Here is a 25,612-nt window from a genome sequence, read left to right on the forward strand (position 1 = left end):
AGGGCCACATGCATCAAACTGTGGATTTGCGATTCCTAAATTGCGATTTTTAAGAAATCACAATTTAGGAATCGTAAATGCTTATGCATGTAGAAATCGCAAATAAAATTATGATTCCTACAAATTCCTTATTTGCGACTCGCAAATTGCGATTCGCAAATAAGGAATTGCTTCCTATGGATTCCCATGGGACTAGAGGCCCGTAGGAATCAATGGGAATTGCATGCACAATTTGCGTGTACCAAATAGGTAATCGCAAATTGCGCACACAATTTCAAGGGTGCAAGGGTGCCGAATGGACACCCTGATGCACCCTTAAAACTGCAATTTCAACAAATGTTGCACACACACATGCCCCAAGGACATGTATGTGTGCAACATAGATCTTTGAAAAATGCACTTTTGTGCATTTTTCAAAGTTCTCACAAATTACTATCAACTTTGAATTGATGGTAATTTGCGTTTCTTAATTGCGAAATCGCAATTATTTTTGCGTTGTTGCATTGCATTTAGGGAATCACAATTTGCGATTCACTAAATGCAATCGCAATATAAGTAATCGCAATTTTAGAGATGACTTAAATAGCGATTCTTGTATTTGGGATGATGCATCCCAAATGCAAAAATTGCTGTTGCAAAGGGGAAGATTCTGCGAATCTGCTCCTTTGCAACCGCAATTTACGATGATGCATGTGGCAATATGTTTTAAAATCTGTTTTTATATATTTTATGTTTTTTGCAATGCTCTTTTATGGTCTACGGAGCGAAATAAAGAAAGATTGGATTGGATTGTGATCTTAATGCATATACCAATAATGCCATTGGACTGAAGCTGTCACCACCGTCTTTATTAAAGAGCCAAGTGAATGAGGCCTAGATTTCAGCTCTGTTGGTGCCTGCACTTGCTCCAGGGCCTACCACTGGTACACTGCTTGATGGCGATGTTGACTCTATGTTAAATACAGTTGATTGACTAATTCTAATCTCTCCCCTTCCTGGTTCATCTTTCAGGAATTCATCTTCTGATCCAGAAGCTCTATGTCGAACTGTGATCAATGGGGCTGTGATATATCTTCCAAAGGGTAAAACAAATTATGTAACACCCCCGGAGTGGGCCGGGCAGAGCGATAGAGGGGTTGTTGATTCTGATACAAACAAATTATATTGCATGCACCCATTTGTAGGTGGAAATTGCCTCACTTGATCTTATGAGGGCCTTTTTGGAATTCCCTCTTGGCTTATGTTTGGTGTTGCTAAGGTCTGTATCTGCCAGTAATATCTCAACAACTGTGTTTCTGTTAGATAAAGTAATTAAGACGTACCAACCTGAGGCCAAAATTATGGTTGGAGGTGATTTTAATGTACATTTTGAGCCCTCTTCTATCATTAACGATCTGGTAGAGACCGAGGATGACCAATTGGCAATTCTTTGCCTTACTGGTAAACGTCAACAGTACTCTTTTTCCAATCTTGCTCTTCAGCTGGTATCTCTTGTGGTTGGGCAGGGAGTCTGGGCTTGTAACAGCCATACTTGCTGTGACTGCATGAGATCTTCTACGTTTAAAAGAGGAACCGTATAAACGATCGCTGCATAATCAATAAAAACGATTTAAACCATAAAAGAGGAACCTGTACCAATGTTATTGGTTATGTCTTTTAAACATTAGGCTTTGGCCCTTATCATTTGATATGGCAGTGGTGACTCGATCAGATAGCGACCATAACCCGCTCACTACCTTTTTAAAAAGGGGATGTCATTTGAAGGTCTATGACAGCTCATGATACGGCTGCTGTAACTCGGACCATTTTCAACTATCACAGAAATGTTTCTTGGCCCTGGGTCGTAGCCAACCCTAAACTGTATGCTGACATATATAGTTGGTTTGCCTACTTTGTGTCCGAAATTGATGTCAGCCTTACATTACTAGAAGCCATCTTAGTTGTTCATCAATGCTTTTTTAGTACCTTATTGAATATTTTTTCCAGGGAAACTGATGGTAAAAAAACAGAGGTTCTTACATGATCTAAAATGGTTTAATTCTGCTTGCAAATCTCCCAAAGCGACAGTCAGAGGGCTGTTAAAGCAGGGGTATGGGCAGATATTGGTAAAAGTATAAGAAAGCCCAGGCGAAAGCCAAACATGATTGGGTTGAGCACATTTGGGATGACCTGTTGTGCGCTGCCAAATAAAAGGATTGTCGAACATTCTGGCACTTAGTTTCTCATGGGAGCGCAAATGCTAGCAATAGTTTCTGCTACAATATTCAACCAGAGAAATGGGAAGAGCACTTTGCAGAGTTGAATGCCCCAAGCACTCAAGGTCCCCCGACACAAATATTTTATCTCGTTCAATGGGTAATAGTGGAGCATTAAAATAAGCTGGGCTGGGCTTAGTCTGAGGTGTTTCATTCACTATTAGCACAGTGCCAATTAAATTGGAATATCTTCTCAGCTGGAGTATAGACTTTGTTAGACAGCTTAGGATTGAAATACACATCTCCTTGGGAGTTGTAAACAAGGACAATTAAGGGCCCATGGTTTAATAGCTATTTTCCCAGACTGACAGATGGATAAGGCTGCCCTTTACATTTAGTGGTCAGGATCGCCATGATTAAAATAGTGGCCATACCAAAATTCCTGTACTTACTTGCCAGTATACTGATTCCATTGTCACAGATGCTCTTCACCTACCTTTGAGACACTCTGACTCATTTGATATGGGCTGGTAAGTAAGCACGACTAAAGTAGGACATCCTGACATTACCATACGAGTAGGTTTTTTTTGGGTGCCAGACCTAAGAAACTGTTTTCTAGCTACACAAGTCGACTTTGCAATATACTTGCTCTATTCTCCGCCAATAATGACACATATCATAGTGGAAACAGACCTAATAGACAATGCACTCTCCATAAGATCACCCTACCCAAGGGACCACACAAACATAGTTGCTCCCATCAATAAGGCATGGCATACCCTGGGGGAAACAGTTTGGTTATACTCAATTAAATTCACCGGATTTCCCACTGAATAATCCTGCAATCCTTCTGTCTAGTGAAGGTACAGTTGGGGACTTTTTGAGATGGCGAGGGTTGACTTGCATAGGACATTTATAGAAAGATAAGAAGTTTTTGTCCCAAGTGCAATTCAAAGTAGGTGGTACAAGCAGCTCTCTCAAAATCTCTACCTATTTCAGATTATGATACCATATCAATATCTTTCTTTCACAGATGAGCCCTCAGACTTTCTACTGCTAACTAGGCTAATACAACCAAAGGAGATTAGAGGTTGAGTAGCTAGTCTATACAATATGGCCGATACCACTAGTAATGACACACTCTTTCCCACCAAGTGACACTGCAAGGAAGATATTTGGGATCTACTAGCTGAAGACAAATGATTGATCTGTGGTACGAAGATGGCCAATCTTTCTATAATTTACAGAAACAGGCTACTATGCTTCAAGTTCTTTTATGAAAGATAATACACACCCGGCTCCCTTGCATACACCGGACATAAATGCAGACCATATTTCCATAGATTTAGGGCCATTGTGCAGATGTTATTGATTTTCTTGGTTCAGCAACATGTTCGGTGCTACTGACAGGAAATATTACCAATGAGCTCTAATAATATAGATTATGAGCTGCAAGCCACTGCTCTTATCGCCCTACTAGACTATATAGCTGAAGCTCGTAAACTTGTTCAGAGACTGACAGCAGTACTTTCCCTATTAGTCAAACGGTGAGTGGCAATATCCTGGTTCAAAGGTTCAATGCCAATTGTAAAAAGATGGTTGCAAGATGAGGCATGGTGTAATGTGAATGCTGAGACATACATTGTACTGCAGCCAGAGATGGCAAAGCCACATTTAATCTGTGGCCCACTTCTCACCTATCTATCAAAGAAAGAGGATACACCACAATGAAAACCAGAAAATCTTACAAGCCACAGTTACTCTTGTTCTGTCGAAGATACATACCGGTACATCAGCGCAACTATCTAGTGCTATGTTGCTTGACATATGCAATGTAATAGGACCAGTTTCCACCATTGTCAGTGAGGGATTTATACTTCTTTATAGTGTGAGTTGTCAGCTGATGTCTATATTTGCACTTTATATATGTTGTGCTAATGTATGCATGTGATGTTTTGTGTTTTACACGTTAAATTGCAAAAAAAGTAGTTTGAAGCATTTCTTGGTGCAACTGGTACTTTTAAGTCGATAAAGCACAAAACACTGGTTACATTACTTACCACATCACCTCTAACACCGGGAAGGCCTTTAACACCTGGGTCGCCTTGAAAACCTTTTCTTCCCTAGATGAGAGTGGAGGGAAAGGATTAAGACCAAAAGCCACTTAACAACAGACAGAGACTACCCAAACAAGAAGGTAGGTCAGAGGTAAACAGCGGAAGGACAATGAGACCTTGCTCAGTAACAGGGCAGGAAATAGGCCAAGCAGAGCAAAGCAAGGCCAGAGGGGCATATATGGAGGAGAATCATTTAGGTATAAAGCAGAACCAGAAGAAAGAGACAAAGTCCTGTAAAATGGAACAGATATGAGTAGTTCGAGGCCCGGATGAAAAATCCATGGGGAGTATTACAAAATCCATATGGTACATCCAAGGGCATATCAGTCATCCAGGAAAGGCAGTCACAGGCCTGTATGTCAGAACTAGGGCAAGCACCTATGACTTTTCCTCCTAAAAATATCCAAGACGGAGCCTCCAGAGATCTGTACAACACACCCTGGGGAGCATTCAGGTTCTAGTGGCCATACACCAGACGAAACTGCTGAGGGCCTCCAGTGTGTCCTGGAGAATGGACACACTGATGCCAGCCTTATGTCTAAAGGAACCAAACATGGGATAGCTCCATACCTACAGGACTGACACAAGAGGATCAGCCTAAAGCCTGGAGTGCAGACCAACAGGGTCACCAAAAGGCCTGGAGGACTGGAGCACCCCAAAATATGCATGACCATCTGAGCGTGAGGCTCATGCCAATCCAAGGAGTCAAATAAACAAGAAGAAGTCCATGTGCTAGACGTCAGACAATTAAAACAACATATGAGAATTCATAGTTCTGAACCATGGGCGGAACCGATTGGTGGATTGATGGAAGAAATTGTTCACAACAGCTAATCAACCTTGGAATCCAAGTGCAGTTTTGCGGTGACAAAGATTTGTAGTTAACAATAAGCCCTGTACCCTGCTCACTTACCTGCTTCCCAACGTAACCTTTGCTTCCTGGCTGTCCAAGTGGCCCAGGTTCTCCCTGTGTGCAGAAGAGAGTCTGAATCAGGTTACAGAGTCCATGATTGGGGAGACACAGCCAAGGCAAGTACATCAGGTAAATATTACGTATCTCTATTTACACTTCTTTAAAATAAAGGGATACGGGGAAACTTGCAAAGTGATTGTGTGAAGGCTATGGGTGGATTTGTCAGGAATAATGTCAGGTACAAAAGATGCCCTACTAAGTGATGTATATGGAATGACATACTAGCTGATTTGTGAAGGATATGGAAGGCCATGCTACGTGATACTAGGAGGTATAAGAGAAACCAGGCATAGTGATATGTAAGGGATAGAAAAAGCCTTGTTAGGGATGCTTGTGAGGAATGCCATGTTGGTGATGTCTGATGTATAAGGACTGCCATATTAGATGATATTTGAGTAATACGGTGGTCCATGCAAAATGGAAAAGTGAGTGGTATAGAAGGCCACAATATGTGATGGGGTAAGGGAGACCATGCAAGGTGTGAGGGATAAGGAAGGCTTTGCTAAGCGATAAAGTGAAGCATAAGGAATAGCATGCAGTACGATGGTCAAGAAAATAATGATGGTTATGTAAGGTGATGGTGTTAGCAATGGTAATCAGTGATAAGGGCTGGTGTCATTGACAATGAAGAAAGTCCAAGTCATGGCTCTGTCAGTTAACCGAACCCAGGATTTTAAGCCTTAAGTGCTCCAAACATCTAAAACCTCCCCTGTATCACTAGCAATTTGGGAATTATTCAATCTCTTCAAGAATTCAAGTGTTGAAAAGCAGATTTATATCTTGTAAAACCACTTGAAGTAAGGCTCCACTGACATGAAAAGTTAACTGTTTAAAAGCATGTTTCCCTGGTGGCTTATCACAAATAGTTGTGCCAACTGTTTTGTGGAGAGACATCAGTTAGAACGTGTATCGAATAAGGGGCAGATTCACAAAGGTAATCTGAGACAAAAATCTAACTTTACGACTTTTGGTATTCACAGAGATCATTTATGAGTCGTATCTTTACGCCCTCAGCCGGGCCGGAATATCCGCACCCGGACCTTACTCTCCGCACCTGGGCCGTGCTATCCAGCTCAGGCCGTTCTCTTCGGCTCGGGTCATACTCTATGCGAAGAGTAATCAATGGGCCAGAATGCAATTTTTAGAAAAGGGAGCATTTGACAAGTGTGATAAATGGTAGAGGAGGTCATGAAAATCTGTTTGGGCAGGGAAAAGAGTATGGCCAGACACTAGATCAAATCCCAGAAAAGTTTGCTTCTTTGCCTCATCATGCAATTTGCGTTCCCCTCAGTGTTGACTGTAGTGTTATCTCTACAGTCAACACTAAGGGGAACACAAATTGTGCACTGCATGTACTATGATGTAAAGGAGCAAACTTTCCTGGGATATAATGTAGTGTCTGGCCACCCCCTTTTCCCTGCCCAAACTGATTTTTGTGACCTCCTCAACCTTTATCACACATTTCTAATGTTCCCTTTTGTAAAAATTGAATTCTGGCCCATTGATTACACTTCATCTGGCTCGACCTGGAGAGTACGGCCCGGGTGCGGAGATTCCGGCCCGACAGCAGACGTAAAGATACGACACGTAAATGATCTCGGTGAATACTAAAAGTCGTAAAGTTAGACTTTTGTCTTAGATTACCTTTGTGAATCGACCCCTATGAGTTTTTATCACATAGAGAAAGTCCCATGCATAATCAAGGCTTTACCTGTAGAGCAACAACAACATATATGATGAAACATATACCAGTGAAACTAGTAACAAAAAATATGCATTCAGATTCGCTGAAAACTTACCCTTTCAGCAGGGTCAACCTAGATTTTTGGCCTTTTGGCTGAACTCTATTTTTGTTGACCAGAACTCTGCACAGTTTAATCCTGCTAACCAAGAGTAAAGTGCTTGTGTTCTCCAGAAATTGGTATACACTTGATTGGTATATTTAAGTTACCTACAAGTCCTTAATATATGTTACAGGGTGTACCCAGGGCTTGTAAGTTACATGGCACTACTGAGCTGCAGTACCCATTGTGCCACCAACTCCAATGACCCAGCAATCCTGTCTTCAGGCTGTCATTGTAAACTGGCTGAGCAGTTTTAGACTGTCAATTTGACCTGTCAAAATTAAACCTTTTTGGTCAAAAACGTAAATTTTGAATAGTAATAAGTCATTCCTAAGTAAGTCTTATTGCCCATAAGGCTGGGTTCATGGTATTTAAAAGTAGGACATGTCAAGGTTTCCTCATCCACATGTCCTTACCGTGACAATGGTCCAAATGCTATTTTGTAGCAAGACTGGTTGCTCCATAAGAAAACACTGGGTTACATTATTACATCTAATAATGCTAATTTTCTTTTTTGGAGGCAGCTAGAAAAATAATTCAAGTACTCTTCTTAATAGTTATTACCAATAGCATGGTAAAATCTCATTTTGTAAAACTATTGAATAAAAGGTGCTTTCAGTAAGTTATCTTTCAACTGCCACTTCTGCCAGACAGTAATGCAATTTGAATAGTTGTGAACTTGCTCCCAGGACAGGGGAAAAAGGTCTTGTTGTGTAAACACAAGGAGATAATGGACGGAGCGCTGAAACTTTTCAGACACTCAACCCCAGTCACAGATCTGGATTAAATCTATCATCGTTGTTTAGCTCACTTCACCACCCAGTTCAGACACAGCTATATGCAAATCAGTCTTGGCCCTGTGCTTCATGGGAACAGTCCAGCCCGAACTGCCAAGCCATGTCTTCCCTGGACCAGAAACTAGCATCCTGGGACCGGTTTCAGGCAAACAGCCCTCATCAGCCAGGCTAGCTTGAATCCAGTGGCAAAATGAGCAAGGTCTTGTTGTTCCCTTGACAGGATGGTCTGTGGACTAGGCCCAGGAACTTGATTACCTTCAAAGAGGCCTACCCTGTCACAAACAGATGTAACTAACACCCAGGCCTTCACCCTTCGTTTGTACCCCATGTCAGACAGGCCCAATGACAGTGTGTAGGAAGGTAGAACCCTGACTATGGTTGCCCCCAACTTTTTTGCCTGGTGTTTTGCTGGTTTTCTGACTTAGTTGACCTGGGGCCCTGCTATTCAGGACCCCAGGCCTACTGCTCTCTCTGTAAAATGGATTCCATGTACCTTAGGTACATATCTAAATTGGATACTGAGCCACCTTATCAGTCCCTGTACAGTGTACCTTAGGTACCCAGGGCATAGGTGTACCCAGGGCCTACCAGGGGCTGCAGCATGTATTATGCCACCCCTGGCTGGCCATCCAAATCTGACACAACTGGCTGCACGACAGCTGGGGCAAGGTGGTGTAATCACCCTTTGCTTTAGGTATAGTATACCTATACCTAACCCTAAAATGGACACACAGATCTCCTATCAGTCACTCCTATGGCAGGCCTTAACAATCCTGAAGGCAGAGTGCTTGGAATCGTGTGAGATGGTGCTCTGGCATGAGCTGAGCCTGTCTGCGGCTTTCGGGACCCATCCCTTAGCCGTTTCCATGATATCGCATACCATATACTCTTAAGTGCATTATAATCCTCGCGGTTAAATGCCAACTCTGGTATCGCTTTATCAAAACATGTCGAGTAAGGTGTCATACGAATTGGAATACTAACCCCTCGCCAATTCTGGCGACGGGGTTAGCATTCCACCCTTCTAGAGGGACACGACATGCATGTAACCTATAACCCGGTTAAAAGTCAGACAGAGCCTTAGCATCCACAAAATGGATGCTGCCACCGAGACACAAGTCTGCCCTCCTGCTGCTGGGAGTCCTCCCAGAGCAGGAGATAAGGACAAAGGGTTTCCTGCCAGGGGCGGTGCCAGCACCGTCCCAGACAGGGTTTTGTGTATTGTAGGTAGGCAGGGCTTTAGAGGAAGGTGACTGCACGTGACACCCCGGTGCTCACTGTGCATAGGCTGGCTGGAACCAGTTCCAGCGTCACTCCAGACCCTGTGCTGGGGAAAAGCCCGCCAAGGAAGTGGGTGTAACCACCCCCCTCCTAGTCCCACCCATAGGGCAGGACGTAGTCGCGTGCCAGCCCCTTTTTACAGGATAAAGGTAGGAACTGGCCCCCTTCCAAATCAGATCATCTTTGAATCCTGAAACTACTTTCCACGAAAGGAACTCAAGACTTCTTCCTAAGATTTCTCCCTTGTGACTAAGGAGTAGTCACCCTGCATCCGCAGGCACCATCTACAGAACACTGCGGTCTGCTGCAAGTCCTTCCTCCGGAATCCGACTGCCCAGCTCGACGAGAACCGGCTTCCCTGGCACCTCTGACCTCTACCTACATCATCAGTCACGCTGAGATTCGTGGGTGTGACGAGACCTCGAGGGACCGGCCATCTTCAAGACTGCACGACTTCTGAACAACAAGCCCGCCGAGTGAATTCCTGGTGAGTGCTTTGGGGTCCGAGAAGCCCCCACCCTGAGCAGCTCCCGCACCGAAGAGCAGCCCCCCAGCATCTCCACGATCTGCGTGGGGCCCTTCTGCTTTTTTGCTGCTCACCGCGTTGTTTGGCTACTAGCCCGCTGGCTTGTGGCCTTCCCGACGACGCCCGACGACATTTCTGCTGCTGGTCTGGTTGCTCCAGACTGGCCCTTGCTTCCCTCCATCGGAGAAGTACCCTGGACCCTCCTGGTCCGCCCAAGACGCCATTTTAGGTCCACCGCGTGGGCCTTGCATTTGCCAAGACTTGTTGCCCAATCCTGGGTCCAGCGACGTCGACAGCAAGAACCTTCGTGGGACAGCTCGCACCTCCATCCTGGTCGCCGACAACGCCTCCTGGTCCGAGAGACTGCAGAGCCCAGCAGCGCCCACTCACCTGACTGCGGTGACTTCGCCCGGTGCCATCCTGGTGCCCACTTAATCACTGGCTAGTGATTCAAGAACTTGGTCCCCTCTGCTTTACGGTTTTCTTCTTCCTTGATCCAGGCTTGGATCCATCGAACTTTTCTTCACTGGTCGCCTGCCAGCAACTTCTTCCTTCCAGGCTCCTGGTCCGGCAACGAGATCCCCGACGTCTTTTCAGACCTATGCAGCTGCAGCCCCTGGGCTAGGTAACTTCGGCACTTCGGTGTCCCAGCATAGCCTCACTATCCTAGGGTCAGGATCCACTGTCGTTTTCTTCCCACCAGGTCGGGTTCGCCCGTGAACACTAACTTTGCCTTTACTAGCCTCCATAGACTTTGTCCCGCATCCCGCGTGAGAGTGCACACTCTGCACCCGAGTCCCCTGGGCCCCCTAGTAGTAATCTAACGATTCCCTAGTCCAGTCCTAGCGATTCCAAAGCCTATTAGAACTGTTACTCACCTGCTAGTAATTCGCATTCCACTTTTAAAGTATATGGTTTTTCGTGCCCCTCGGGCATTTGTGTATAACGTGCTAACTTAAGTATTTTCGTAAGAGTTTTGTTGTGTGCCTAGCACCCTGTCCTCATAAAGAGTACAGGGTTGTTGTGATTCTAATAAATACACTGTTTATTTTCATAACACTTGTGTGGTGTCCTTTCACTGGGTGTTCAAGGGGTAATGTGATGGTAAAACAGCTGGCTTAACACGCCCTCTAGAGTCTTAGCCTTAGACTGCTCGTATCCATGCTACTAGGATAGCTGGTCTATAAGGTTGACTTACAACCAATCATCAATAAGGGTTGTTTGGACTGATATATAGTGATCACTAGAATAGTGAGCACTGCACATCAGGCCAACTTCTCACATTGGTGAGCAGCGGTTGGGATTTGAGCTTGCTGTTGTTTTACCACACATGCCCTAAGAATATCTTGTGAAAGATCACATAAGTACTAAAGGTACATATAACTTAGCTTAGAATACTCTGAGTTCTACTGAACCAGCTGTTGTAGCTCCTAGGGCCTAGCACACCCTAAACTACAACTCTAGCAAGGGATCAGTAGGCAAACATATAGTGTAGGTAAGTGCACCACTTACACCTCACTAGAAAAGCATGTCTACCCAGGGAGATTCTACTGAGACTCCCCTGGTCAGTGTTGACCCTCCACAGGTCACTTCAAGATATGCAGCTCTCAGTTTCCAGGAGATGAGACAGATCTGTGTCTCCAGAAAACTGAAGCAGGGGTCTAACCCCACCATTCCCTTTCTGATAGGTCTCTTAGAGACATATGATGCCAGAAAGCTTTCTCAGTTACATGAGAACATGCCAGCCTTAGAGGGAACCTCTGGGGATCCAGACCTCCCCAACACTGATTCAGCAGTTGAGGAGGAGGATCAAGAGGTACTCTCCGGGGATGAGGTAGACAAAGGTCTTGAGGTAGTCAGAAGGCTAACTAGGACCAACTTAGACTTGCTTGGGCTAGGATCTGGGGGACCCCCAGTACTGACCCTAAGTAGGCCTAACCTTGGAGTTAGGAGAGATAGATCTCTTTCTAGGGACTCCATTAGATCTCTGCACTCTAATGCCTCTTCTCAGGGGAGAAGGAACTCTCCCCAGAGGAGATTGACTTCCCCTCAGAGAAGAGAGCATGAAGCAAGGATGAGACAAGCTAAACTGAGGATTGAAAGGGAAGAACTTGCCCTGGCCAAAGAGAAGCTTGCCTTTGCTAGAGAGCAGCAGATGTGTGGGTTAGCTCCCACTGGTGGCAGCAATCTCCCAAGAGATAGAGAGAAGGGTTTAGATACTAAACACCTGACTAAAATAGTGCCCCCCTTTAAGCAAGGAGATGACATCCAGAAATGGATGGCTGCTCTGGAGAGGGCCTGCACTGTGCAGGGCATTCCCCAGAGTCAGTGGGCAGCTATACTGTGGCTCTCCTTTGATGGTAAAGGTAGAGATAAGCTCCTCACTACAAGAGTGGAGGATGCTAACAATTACCAGGTCCTGAAAAATGCACTGGTTGATGGGTTTGGCTTAACCACTGAGCAGTACAGGTTGCTGTTCAGAGACACCCAGAAAACTCAGTCTCAGGACTGGTCTGACTTTGTTGATTGTGCCACTAAGGCTTTGGAAGGCTGGCTACTGGGTAGTAAGGTTACTGATTTCAAAGGATTGTATAATCTAATTATGAGAGAGCAAGTCTTAAATAATTGTCAGAACCAGTTATTACACCAGCACCTGGTAGACTCTGATCTGACCTCTCCACAAGAATTGGGTAAGAGGGCAGACAAATGGGTCAGAACCAGGATTAGGCCCAAGAACCAAGGTGGTGACCAGAAAAAGGAATCAACCAAGCCTCAAGAGAAGGGTGGGAATAAATCTACAGATCAAACCACATCAGGGCCCCAAAAATCCTCTGAGGGGGGTGGGTCCCAGAATCCTTCCAACAACCAGAAGAAACCTTATTGTTATCCCTGTAAACAGGTGGGTCATTTAAAAACTGACAGCAGTTGCCCAAAGAATAACAATAAGGAAAACATACCCCCAAGTAACATTCCCAAACCTCCTGTTACTACTAGTAGTAATCCCCCAGGTGGTGGGAGTGCCCCCAAGAATTTGGGTGCATTTACCTTGGGAGTTCCTTGGGACTCTGGCCTAACCAGGTCCCCAAACTTAGATACTCTTGTCTGTGAGACTGGCATGGGGTTTGCCAACTTCACAACTTGTCCCAACACTTTGGGCAAGTACAGACAGGAGCCCCTCATCAATGGTATAAAAGTTGAGGCCTATAGAGATACAGGGGCTAGCATCACTATGGTGACTGAGAGTCTAGTCCCCTCAAGGCAACTTTTACCTGGTGCCACATACCAGGTGACCAATATTGATGGAGTACAGAGAGATCATCCCATGGCAGTGTTCAATCTCAGCTGGGGAGGTGTCACTGGCCACAAGAGAGTGGCAGTGTCACCAAACTTGCCTGTAGATTGCCTACTGGGGAATGATTTAGAGCTCTCAGCCTGGGCTGAAGTAGAGCAAGAAACCCATTCTAAAATGATAAACATCCATGGTAAGGTTAGTGGGGCAGTGGTAGCCACAGCCCCAGTCCAAGATATCCTCCCTGAACAGGTCAGGAGGGCTGTGCCAGTCACAGCCCAATCTCAGACAACTTCCTTCCCAGAACAGGTTGTCAAGGCTGTGATGGTCACAGCCCACACCCAAACTGAGCCCCCTCCTGAAAAGGTTGGGAGAGTTGTGATGGCCACAGCTCAAACTCAGACAGATGACAGTGTTGTGAAGCCTGAAACTATGGATCACTCCACTCAGACAGAGAGTATTGAGGAGGAAGAGAAATCTCCCTTCCACCAGACTTTAGGACAGGATCAGCCTCCTCAGGGAACTGATCTGACCCCTTGTGAAGAAACTGCCACAGAGGTAGTCAGGCCTAGCCTGGCAGAACCCCTGATGTCAGTGGACCCTTCCAAGGTGGGACCCAGTCTGGAGCAGGTAACCTGCCCCTCTCTACCCTGCCTCAGTCAGCCCAGGGCTGTAGAGGTCAGGGAGGCCAGTGGTGGACCCCAAAGGGCCCCCTGTCCAAAAGAACTTCCCAATCAACAGATTAAGGGCACTGAAGCTAGTAATCCTAGCCAAGTGAAAATAAAACATACTCCTGAGGGATCCCCCTTAAAATTAGTTAGGGACCTCCCACAGATGGACACTGTTGGGCACAGCCAAACTTGGGACCTGAGGGCCCCAAACCTGACCTGTCCCTCCAGTAAGCCAAACAGAGGGACCCAACCTCCAGCTGTAGGTAGCCAGAGGTTGACCCTGAGAGCCCAAAACAACTCAGTCTTGGAAAGAAAGGCCTCTATGGTGGATAGTGATTGGAGGAAGCTGAGCCCAAAGTTAGTGGAGCCTCACTTCAGTACTCCATTTCAGCACCAGCCTTTTTCTTTGACAAAACACACCACAGGTAGAGATTCCCTATGGTGGAGACCCTCAGACACCCTTAGGGTGAGGGATTGCTTAGTGGACCATGAGATAGGGGGTAACCATGCCAGTGCTGGTACTTCCTTATATGGCCACTCAGGCAATATAGGCTTACCTGGCAAGGATAGCCTTATCTCCTTTCGTTTGGTGGGGGGTTATGTAGGAAGGTAGAACCCTGACTATGGTTGCCCCCAACTTTTTTGCCTGGTGTTTTGCTGGTTTTCTGACTTAGTTGACCTGGGGCCCTGCTATTCAGGACCCCAGGCCTACTGCTCTCTCTGTAAAATGGATTCCATGTACCTTAGGTACATATCTAAATTGGATACTGAGCCACCTTATCAGTCCCTGTACAGTGTACCTTAGGTACCCAGGGCATAGGTGTACCCAGGGCCTACCAGGGGCTGCAGCATGTATTATGCCACCCCTGGCTGGCCATCCAAATCTGACACAACTGGCTGCACGACAGCTGGGGCAAGGTGGTGTAATCACCCTTTGCTTTAGGTATAGTATACCTATACCTAACCCTAAAATGGACACACAGATCTCCTATCAGTCACTCCTATGGCAGGCCTTAACAATCCTGAAGGCAGAGTGCTTGGAATCGTGTGAGATGGTGCTCTGGCATGAGCTGAGCCTGTCTGCGGCTTTCGGGACCCATCCCTTAGCCGTTTCCATGATATCGCATACCATATACTCTTAAGTGCATTATAATCCTCGCGGTTAAATGCCAACTCTGGTATCGCTTTATCAAAACATGTCGAGTAAGGTGTCATACGAATTGGAATACTAACCCCTCGCCAATTCTGGCGACGGGGTTAGCATTCCACCCTTCTAGAGGGACACGACATGCATGTAACCTATAACCCGGTTAAAAGTCAGACAGAGCCTTAGCATCCACAAGATGGATGCTGCCACCGAGACACAAGTCTGCCCTCCTGCTGCTGGGAGTCCTCCCAGAGCAGGAGATAAGGACAAAGGGTTTCCTGCCAGGGGCGGTGCCAGCACCGTCCCAGACAGGGTTTTGTGTATTGTAGGTAGGCAGGGCTTTAGAGGAAGGTGACTGCATGTGGCACCCCGGTGCTCACTGTGCATAGGCTGGCTGGAACCAGTTCCAGGGTCACTCCAGACCCTGTGCTGGGGAAAAGCCCGCCAAGGAAGTGGGTGTAACCACCCCCCTCCTAGTCCCACCCATAGGGCAGGACGTAGTCGCGTGCCAGCCCCTTTTTACAGGATAAAGGTAGGAACTGGCCCCCTTCCAAATCAGATCATCTTTGAATCCTGAAACTACTTTCCACGAAAGGAACTCAAGACTTCTTCCTAAGATTTCTCCCTTGTGACTAAGGAGTAGTCACCCTGCATCCGCAGGCACCATCTACAGAACACTGCGGTCTGCTGCAAGTCCTTCCTCCGGAATCCGACTGCCCAGCTCGACGAGAACCGGCTTCCCTGGCACCTCTGACCTCTACCTACATCATCAGTCACGCTGAGATTCGTGGGTGTGACGAGACCTCGAGGGACCGGCCATCTTCAAGACTGCACGACTTCTGAACAACAAGCCCGCCGAGTGAATTCCTGGTGAGTGCTTTGGGGTCCGAGAAGCCCCCACCCTGAGCAGCTCCCGCACCGAAGAGCAGCCCCCCAGCATCTCCACGATCTGCGTGGGGCCCTTCTGCTTTTTTGCTGCTCACCGCGTTGTTTGGCTACTAGCCCGCTGGCTTGTGGCCTTCCCGACGACGCCCGACGACATTTCTGCTGCTGGTCTGGTTGCTCCAGACTGGCCCTTGCTTCCCTCCATCGGAGAAGTACCCTGGACCCTCCTGGTCCGCCCAAGACGCCATTTTAGGTCCACCGCGTGGGCCTTGCATTTGCCGAAACTTGTTGCCCAATCCTGGGTCCAGCGACGTCGACAGCAAGAACCTTCGTGGGACAGCTCGCACCTCCATCCTGGTCGCCGACAACGCCTCCTGGTCCGAGAGACTGCAGAGCCCAGCAGCGCCCACTCACCTGACTGCGGTGACTTCGCCCGGTGCCATCCTGGTGCCCACTTAATCACTGGCTAGTGATTCAAGAACTTGGTCCCCTCTGCTTTCAGGTTTTCTTCTTCCTTGATCCAGGCTTGGATCCATCGAACTTTTCTTCACTGGTCGCCTGCCAGCAACTTCTTCCTTCCAGGCTCCTGGTCCGGCAACGAGATCCCCGACGTCTTTTCAGACCTATGCAGCTGCAGCCCCTGGGCTAGGTAACTTCGGCACTTCGGTGTCCCAGCATAGCCTCACTATCCTAGGGTCAGGATCCACTGTCGTTTTCTTCCCACCAGGTCGGGTTCGCCCGTGAACACTAACTTTGCCTTTACTAGCCTCCATAGACTTTGTCCCGCATCCCGCGTGAGAGTGCACACTCTGCACCCGAGTCCCCTGGGCCCCCTAGTAGTAATCTAACGATTCCCTAGTCCAGTCCTAGCGATTCCAAAGCCTATTAGAACTGTTACTCACCTGCTAGTAATTCGCATTCCACTTTTAAAGTATATGGTTTTTCATGCCCCTCGGGCATTTGTGTATAACGTGCTAACTTAAGTATTTTCGTAAGAGTTTTGTTGTGTGCCTAGCACCCTGTCCTCATAAAGAGTACAGGGTTGTTGTGATTCTAATAAATACACTGTTTATTTTCATAACACTTGTGTGGTGTCCTTTCACTGGGTGTTCAAGGGGTAATGTGATGGTAAAACAGCTGGCTTAACACGCCCTCTAGAGTCTTAGCCTTAGACTGCTCGTATCCATGCTACTAGGATAGCTGGTCTATAAGGTTGACTTACAACCAATCATCAATAAGGGTTGTTTGGACTGATATATAGTGATCACTAGAATAGTGAGCACTGCACATCAGGCCAACTTCTCACACAGTGGATTTCTTGTTGGCATCACAGTGTCAAATCTGGCTGGAGTTTTAAATCCTGCTTGACAGGTCTGATTGGATTTTACATATTACACTTGAGGCGCACTTCAAACGACAAGAGCAGAATGTCAAAACAATTCTTGTGTATCCACTGTCTGATTGCTGTAAATTCAGTTTTTGTCCTACCAGACTTCTGTCTATTAGGCTGTTGTGGGTAGTTTGTGCCTCAATCTAGATTTAGTGTGAGATGTGGGAGGACACTAGGACTACCACAGTACACTCCCCACACACAACCCCAGCCCGCAGAGCCCACGTTTAGTATTGCTAAAGACTTTTGGAATCTTAAAAAATGCCCAAAGTGGGTAGAGTTAGCCTTGGGAACCTTTAACCCATTGGCCGCGGGGGTAATTCCCCCGCTGTGCTGCGGGGCGGGGGGTGTGCACAGCGCCCCGGTGCTCGTGACGAGCTCCGCTCGTCATGAGCCGCGGTGGCCGTGTGCTCATGATGAGCTGAGCTCGTCATGGCCACACCCGTTTCTCAAGAGCGTTCTGCTCAGCGGGGGAATTAGCCCCGCGTGCGAGTGTTCGGACCGCTATGACAATCTCAGCTCCTCATGAGCACACGAGCACCGTGGCTCATGACGAGCTGAGCTCGTCATGAGTGTAATTTTATTAATTTAAATGTTCTATATTTTTCTAAATTGGTTTGGGGGTTCTTGTGTAGTGTTTTCACTTTATTACGGTTTGTGAAATGCACTAATACTTTACACAGTGCATCTATGTTAAGCCTGACTGGTTTTGTGCCAAGCTACCTGAGGGATAAGCACACATCAATTAACTGACTTTTGTGGGTCACCCTCACAAGGATTGTGGTTGTCTTACACCAGCTCTCTCTGTTAAAGAAAGTCAAACGGTTTCTTCCAGAAAGAGACTTCAGAACTGCTGCCCATGCCCTATCTATGGTCTCTCAGACTCCGCAATGGCACCCCTTACGGGTGTCCTACACGCTGCTGCACGTCTCATCCAGGGACTGAAGAAATATGATCACATCACCTGATCATGATTAAACTCCACTGGCTCCTCTTACCAGTCCTCACCATCTTCAAAACAAGCAACATCATTTACAAAGCTAACACGACAATCACCTCCAATTATCTTGCAGACAAGACCACCACCCCCTTTGTTCTCAGCACACCCGCAGCCAGGACGCCATCACATTGTAGACTAAGTGAAAAAAATAAAAACCTAGGGCCCGAGTCACAAAAGTTATCTGAGATAAAATCCAAACTTTATGACTTTCGGTATTCACAAAGGGCATTTAGGAGTAGTAAAGTTAGGATTCCTAACTTTACTACCCCTGAATGCCATATGTGCATATCGAAAGTCGTAAAGTTAGGATTTTGTCTCAGTTAAACTTAAGTTTTGGTCTTAAGCTTAACTTAAGACCAAAACCCAAAACCCAGCATCCTCTCATATAACTCACTAGCAGCCCGTCCCGACGTTGTCCGGGTATGAAATAGAATGTGTGTAATGTGTGTATTTGGCAAGGGCAATTTATTTTAAAATCTCGCGGTAGAAAACATTTTTGTTTCATTAGAATAGTGACGGAGAAGGCCCAGCTGCAGCCCTGGTTGATGTTAGCAGGCGCGTGTAATTAGTGTATTGATCCGCCGCCTGATCCCGGCTACAGCCCTGGTTGATGTTAGCAGTCAATCAATCAATCAGGCGCATGTAATGTCGTTGAATGAGAGAGTTATCAGCCGCGGGTAAATCCGTTTAATGAGACAGTTGAGTGATAGTGAGTAGGAGAGGCTGCAGTAATTGTCCCCGCAGACACGCTCATTTGCGTGTTCCCCCGCTTGAGGCCCAGCTGCAGCCCTGGTTGATGTTATCAGGCGCGTGTAATTAGTGTACTGATCCGCCGCCTGAGCCCGGCTAGACCCCTGGTTGATGGTAGCAGGCGCGTGTAATTTCGTTGAATGAGAGAGTTCAGTAACAGCGTGCAGGAGAGGCTGCAGTAACGTTACTTACCAGGCCTCCAGGTGAACGTGTTTGTCACGCCCCCAGCAAACGGCCACAGCAGACGATCTTCTGATTAATGTACGACCCACATGGCATAAAGGGCGGAACGTAGCACACGCCCCCAGCGTTTCTCACGCCCCCAGCGTGCCCCTTGATGCGGCGCAATTGCATTCACATGGCATGAAGGCCGGACACACGCCCCCAGCGTTTCTCACGGCCCCAGTGTGTCACGCCCCCAGCGTGCCCCTTGATGCTGCACAGCAACATAATTGCCGCTTGTAGGTACGACTCGAATGACATGAAGGGCGGACACACGCCCCCAGCGTTTGTCACGCCCCCAGCACACGCCCACAGCCCACGATGTGATGGCCGTACCGCATGCCCCCAGCGTTAGTCACGCCCCCAGCCCACGCCCACAGCACAACGCAGACATGCCCACAAGGGACTACTTTGCTGGCACGGTTCTTTTATCTTTTAAATGTATATGGTGGCCGTCTGCATAGCCTATGTCCTTCTGCTGCAACTGCCCTTTCCAACGCTGTATTGGGTGTTGTGATTGGTGCTGTGGTTACTGAAATTACCCACCTCAAAGGTTTGGTCTCTCTCTTTATAATATTAGTATGGATTGGCTTCATGCTTGTCTTTGACCATGCCGTTTAGTTAGGAGTGGGCTACAAAAATACCGCAAACATATCTCCTCCAGTAGTTTTGTTCTTTTTATTCTAGTACTTTTAGTTTCTATCTTATCATTTTGATTGCAGAAATAAAAGTACCAGGATGCAAATAATAAACTAGGACTGGCTGAACTATTCACTCGAGAGGAGTGAGTTCTTTAGATAGCTGCAACTCACAACAGGATGACTCATGCCAGGAATTTTGCTGGTAAGTGTGCAGCCTCTGCAAGGCAGATGCCTCTCTAAAACCTTAAGCTAATATTTTTTACTTGAGACCGCCTCACAGATTTCCTTTTTCTCCAATGAAAAGTGAAGAATATACATTGTTTGCGAAACTCATCCACAATGACTGTATTGATTTATTTAGGTCCACTGTGTACTTAACAGTGCCCTGTCAGGACAATGAGCAAAGCTATTTCAATGGTGTGAAAACCAACCAATGTAGTACCAATGTTTCAATTAAGATGCAGGGCTCCAAAGCCCAAGTCAAATCAAATTTCAAAGCTTTATTCGACATTTGTCATAAAAGCATCCTCCTAACCCTAATACAATAAATACTATATCTAAAAAATACATCCTAAAACACGTATTAAATATTGACAGTCGAATACTATTCAGAACAAAAAAGAATACAGATACATTTTCTAGAATTCATTAGACAACTTTTGTTTAAAAATATTTCATTTAACATGGTAAATTAATAGTAGCAGCCATATTTCAGTTTACTGATATAAGGGTACGGGTGCGGATTGCCCAAGCCCAAGCAAGGAATTTTGCAACAGCAACTACAAAAGGAGCTGAGCAATCAGATTCCAGTATTCTAAGGGCTATTGATTGGCTGCGGGTACCAATGTTTTGACATACTGGTTTTAACCATTTACGCCGAGGGCTGGAATACAGTGGGCAACAAAATAACAAATGGGAAATGTGCTCTACCCAATCTTTACAAAAATAGCAATGTTCATCCCACAGTGGGGACCAGTGTTTCTTGAACGCATTCACAGGTAATGTTCCTATACGGAACTGAAAATATAACTTTCTGTCATATGGTCGTTCAATTACATCCCAATATAGTTCACATGCTGGATACATTTTTATATCTAAAAAACGAGATGACAATTTTGATTGGGATCCACTACAGAACATTGTTGAATACACCATTTCCCAGTATAGTTCTTTTAGTTTTGCTTTTGTAGGAAAGCTGGCCACATCACTAGAGCCCCATAAATGGTCCAATTTTAACTTTGCAAGAAGTCCCCGCAAATCTTTTAGCCATTCAATGGAGTGAAAACAATCGAACTTAACAACGTCTACCAAGGCCAAGGCATAATGCTTTAGCTCTGGAGTCACCATCAAGCGTCTCCAATATAGAAGTGGCCGTAGCCTAGCAATATCCTCAATATTTTTCATGCCAAGGTCCAATTTCAATGGAATAGTGGGTGTACTTTGGGGGACCGTTACAAGCCCTCGCAGAAATCTATTTTCTGCACGTACCAGTTCTCCCAAATTAGAGAACCCCCACAATTCAGAACCATATAGGCAAGCACTCAATACTTTCATGTTATAAATTTCAAGCGCACAATTTACTGGCTTAGTTAGTGAGGCTCGATGTTTTAAAGCAACTGCGCCTGCGAGCTGGTTGAACTTTAAGACTGTCGTATTTATGTGAGAATTCCACTTCATATTCCCCTGTAAGATGATACCTAGGTAAGAAAAAGCATCCACTTTCTCTAGGGGGGTGCCTTTGTATTTTATTACACCTTTAAAAGTGGGATGTTGATTTAAACACATAAATTTAGTTTTCATAGTGTTCAGTTCAAGACCCCTTTCGTCGCAAAATTCTCCAAAGGCGTCTACCACTTTTTGGAGGCCGCTTGGTGTACATGAGAGTAAAAGCGTGTCGTCCGCAAACATAAGGACGGGGACACAAGAGCCTGCTATAATTGGCGCATCACTTGAAAGTTTCTTTAGATGGTCGACTATGCCATTTATATAAATTGAAAATAATGTTGGTGCTAGGACACATCCTTGCCTTACCCCTCGTTCCACTAGGAACGGGTCTGTTACTTCCCCCTGCTTGCCCCACCTAATCTTGGCAAAATGATTTTCATGGAGGCGGACTAGGAGGGTAAGCAGTTCTTGGCTTAATCCTAAATCGGCCAATGTCTTCCACAGTTTTTCTCTAGGGACCAGATCGAACGCTGCTTTTAAATCCACAAACACAGCATACAGTGACCCCTTTTTTAGTGCAACATTTCTCCAATAGATAGCTATGAAGTATAACACTTGGTCTACACTACTAGTCAGGGGTCGAAATCCTGCCTGGTAGGGTGACAATATATCCCTTTCGTCAATCCATTGCTGCAGTTTGTTTTGGACTAAGCGGCCCATCAGTTTTTGGGCTGTGTCAATTAGACTGATGGGCCTGTAATTTTTAGCTAGGGTTTTGTCCCCTTTTTTAAATATGGGGACAATTTCTGCTCCCTTCCATGATGCAGGTACCTCCCCCCCCATCGCCACAGCGTTAGCCAGCATTTCAAAATAGGTGCACCAGGATTTCCGGTCCGATAGAAATATGTCTGCCGGAATTCCATCCATACCCGGGGCTTTTCCCCCCGCTATACAGTCTAATGCTTTGCTAACATCCACCTCGCTGAATATTTGATGTTTAAAAAAGACAGGTGGAGGAGGTTTAATGGAGATATAGGAAGTCAAACTTTCCATGGTGGGACTTAATGTTGTTTACTTGGTCGACTACTGCTTTTTTAAGAGTCTCAAGTTTTGCAACATCTTCTAGTAACATTCTCCATTTCATCTAACAGTAAATAATCGATTCTACTAGCTGCTCGGCCATTATCAAACGTATTATTTCCCTCTAAATCGGAGGGCGAACGCCCATTTGCTGCTCTTAGACCTTTTGCCAAGCAGAGACTCTTCAGCTGAATTGCCACTGAGCTCCATTTTTTAATAACAGGCACCTCTAACTGGGGTATGCCCCACTTGGTATCCTCCTCCTCTGATAGGATCCTATCCTCTTCACCTAAGGGTTCAAAGGTGGCATTTAAATCTCCGCCTATTATCACATGGGATTTTGCTCTTATCATTTCAATATTCTGATCTAGGATTGTTACAGTCTCTGAAGATTTGCCACTACCAACTCCCCTGGCATAAATATTATACAAGTCAAGTTCATGGCCATTTCCCCAGTTAATATCAAGTGCTATAATATCACTTGATGGTACGGATCTTTGTTTTATAATACAATTCAATGACTGTCGTACCCAGATTAGCAAGCCTCCTGAGGGGCGTCCCACACGATTTCTAATTGCTGGCATATGGAAATTTAAATACCCCTGGCGAAAAGTTGGGGTCAATGACCAAGTTTCTTGTAACATAATTATATCATATTGGTCAATGAAATCCACCCACTCTGGTGTAGATATTTTGTTCGCTAAGCCTGCTATATTCCATGAGATGAGAGACAGTAATAACGTCTCTTTGCGTTGTAACACCTGGCATTTCTCAGTATTACTTGTAGGTGCTTTGCATTCAGCAATTAGTATTTCCCTTTCCATCAATAGCGTTTTACTTTCATTTGCCTTGCTCACTCTATTTATACTTTTAAGATCTAACTTTGTCCCTCCCTGGACAAGAATTTGAGGTTCCCTAGGACCTAATTCCCGGTTTTTTGGCTGGGTACGGCTCATATTTTCTGCTGTTTCATTATTTAAAATTGCCTGTTTTCTAAGAGAGGCAGGTTCATAAGTTGCGAGTCAGTCGCATTCATTTAAATCAGATAAGGCCGAGTAACGATTTACCATGTTTATTCCCCAGTCACAGGTTGGATCTGCCCTGGCCCTTCTATTCCCCACTACTGACCACTTACTTCTTAGTATACTTGGCTTGGCTACAAGACCTCTTCTAGTATAGAAGAAATCTAACATTAGCGGAATTATTTCTGCCGTTCTACGTTGTGGGGGGAAGATATTGTGCAATATATCCGGTAGTACCTCAGGGCCCTTAAGGTTTAATACCACACAATCACCTGCGAATTTCTTCTGTTTGGTCCCTATCCACTTTACCCGTCTTGCTGATAGCAGGTCGTCAAAGAGCTTTTCTTTTCCCAGGGGAGATATATGCATATTATTACTCAACCACTGTGAAGCTTTATTTAATAAAGAATCTGGCGACTCATCCTGTCCTGTTTTTAAAGGTGGAACATTGGCAAGTACTAGTATCAATGGTGAGGCTTCTACAATTAGTTCCATGGGACTTGTTTCAGTATTAAAATCGGGGGATAAGGTATTCCCTTGATTTGGCAAAGGGTCTAAGGTTATATGGTTACTCTGGGCTTTACTAGGTCTGGTACTAATCGATTGTACAGGAGCTAGGGTATCTTGTATTCCCTCAGGGATATTTACCCCTGCTGTGTTTCCCATCACTTGTTTTTCATCGATTTTGTTTAGTACCAAATTCGGTATCTCACCCACATTATCATTTGTTGTTTTTAGGAGAGTCTCCAATTTATTAACTTTATCAGTTAAATGGTCTATTTTTGATATCAGTGGTTTGATTAACCGAGATATTTTAGATTCCAACATGCCCATGAATTTACTTGATAACATATCATCCCATCCACTATTGCCATTTCCTTCCTCCCCTATCCCTTCTGTGGAACTCTTGTGTTTATTTCTAGGTGGATTTGTTGGTTTATTCCTGCTGGACCGGAGTCCTTCTCTTTTGGGGGGAGCTTTTGTGGACCCTCTTGTTACTCTTGGTGCAGGTACAGGCATTGAGGGGGAGATGCTTCCCTTTTCTAACCCTGGTTCATTACAAGATATACTTAATTCGTCCCCAGTCAATAATTCAACATTGGCATCAAGTGTGGGAACAATAGATGGCAAAGAAACATTTAGCGCTACACAATCATTAGTCTCCTCTTCATGCAAATCGATGACATTTGTATCGTCTAAGTCCAATTGGGTTGCACCAAGGTCTACTAATTGCGCACATGGTGAAGAACCTACTAATTGTGCACATGGTGGCGAATCAGAAAGCCCCAGGGAATACCTTCGTACACTATTAATTTTTGTCACCACTTGGACTAAATAATTGTCCATTGTATTGGCAGGGATGGTGGGGGTCTTCTGTCTCGACATATCAGAGACACTCAGACCTAGTACAGATATATATTTCTTTTCAAATAGCAAATATATCAAGTTTTGTTACTCAAACAGTTTTAACAACTAATCGTAAAAGCGTTTAACTCACTGCACAACAGATGATAGAGTCCTAGCCCAGTCCAGTCGTGGCCAGTCTTGGACTGTCTTAGACTGTCCGCCCTTAGTCCGGGCTTCGTCCCGGGCTTAGTCCCGCACACGCGTCCCGCTAACGCGTTGTGAATCCAAGATACATACGGGGCTTTAATTAGGGGGCGGAGACACGGGAAGAGGCGGCAGGTGTGCTGGCTGGTACACGCACAGCCTGCCGGGCCTCGCAGTCCCGTCCTCCTCCGGCAGCCCTTACTCCCACAAAGCAGTTACTATGCCCTACGGGGCTCCTGGCTCCTGGCTCCTTGCAGCAAACAGCAGATAAACGGCAGACACGGGCAAAGAAATCCAACACTCCTTCACGAGCGGCACCCCCAAGTATTGAGGAGTTAATGGAAGACTGCTGTAATTATTAGTGCTTCAGGAAATGCACTAATAATAATAAGCATCTAAGAGGTAGCACAATAAATTAAACGATATAGCTGCTCAGTGTGAGCTGAGAACATCAGTCTCTTAGAAGCTCAAACAAGTCTTGGAAACTGCAGTTCATGAGATGCCTTGCTGTGCATTTAGATGTTCACCCCATTAAAATGCAAGTTCAATTCTGATGCATGGAAGCA

At 45.7% G+C, this 25,612-nt stretch overlaps 1 protein-coding gene across 1 annotated transcript in view; it reads right to left on the minus strand.

Annotated features, from left to right (window-relative positions):
- LOC144790854 (uncharacterized) overlaps positions 1-25,612 on the minus strand; it is a 399,375-nt gene that overhangs the window by 230,517 nt on the left and 143,246 nt on the right. The window contains exons 10-11 of the mRNA XM_078665519.1: positions 5,226-5,279; positions 4,256-4,318 (exon numbers count right to left, since the gene is read on the minus strand). Of these exons, the coding sequence (XP_078521645.1) occupies positions 4,256-4,318; positions 5,226-5,279 (117 nt within the window). The remainder of the gene's footprint in view (positions 1-4,255; positions 4,319-5,225; positions 5,280-25,612) is intronic.

Source organism: Lissotriton helveticus, chromosome 11, assembly GCF_964261635.1.
Source record: "Lissotriton helveticus chromosome 11, aLisHel1.1, whole genome shotgun sequence".
Taxonomy (NCBI): Eukaryota; Metazoa; Chordata; class Amphibia; order Caudata; family Salamandridae; genus Lissotriton; species Lissotriton helveticus.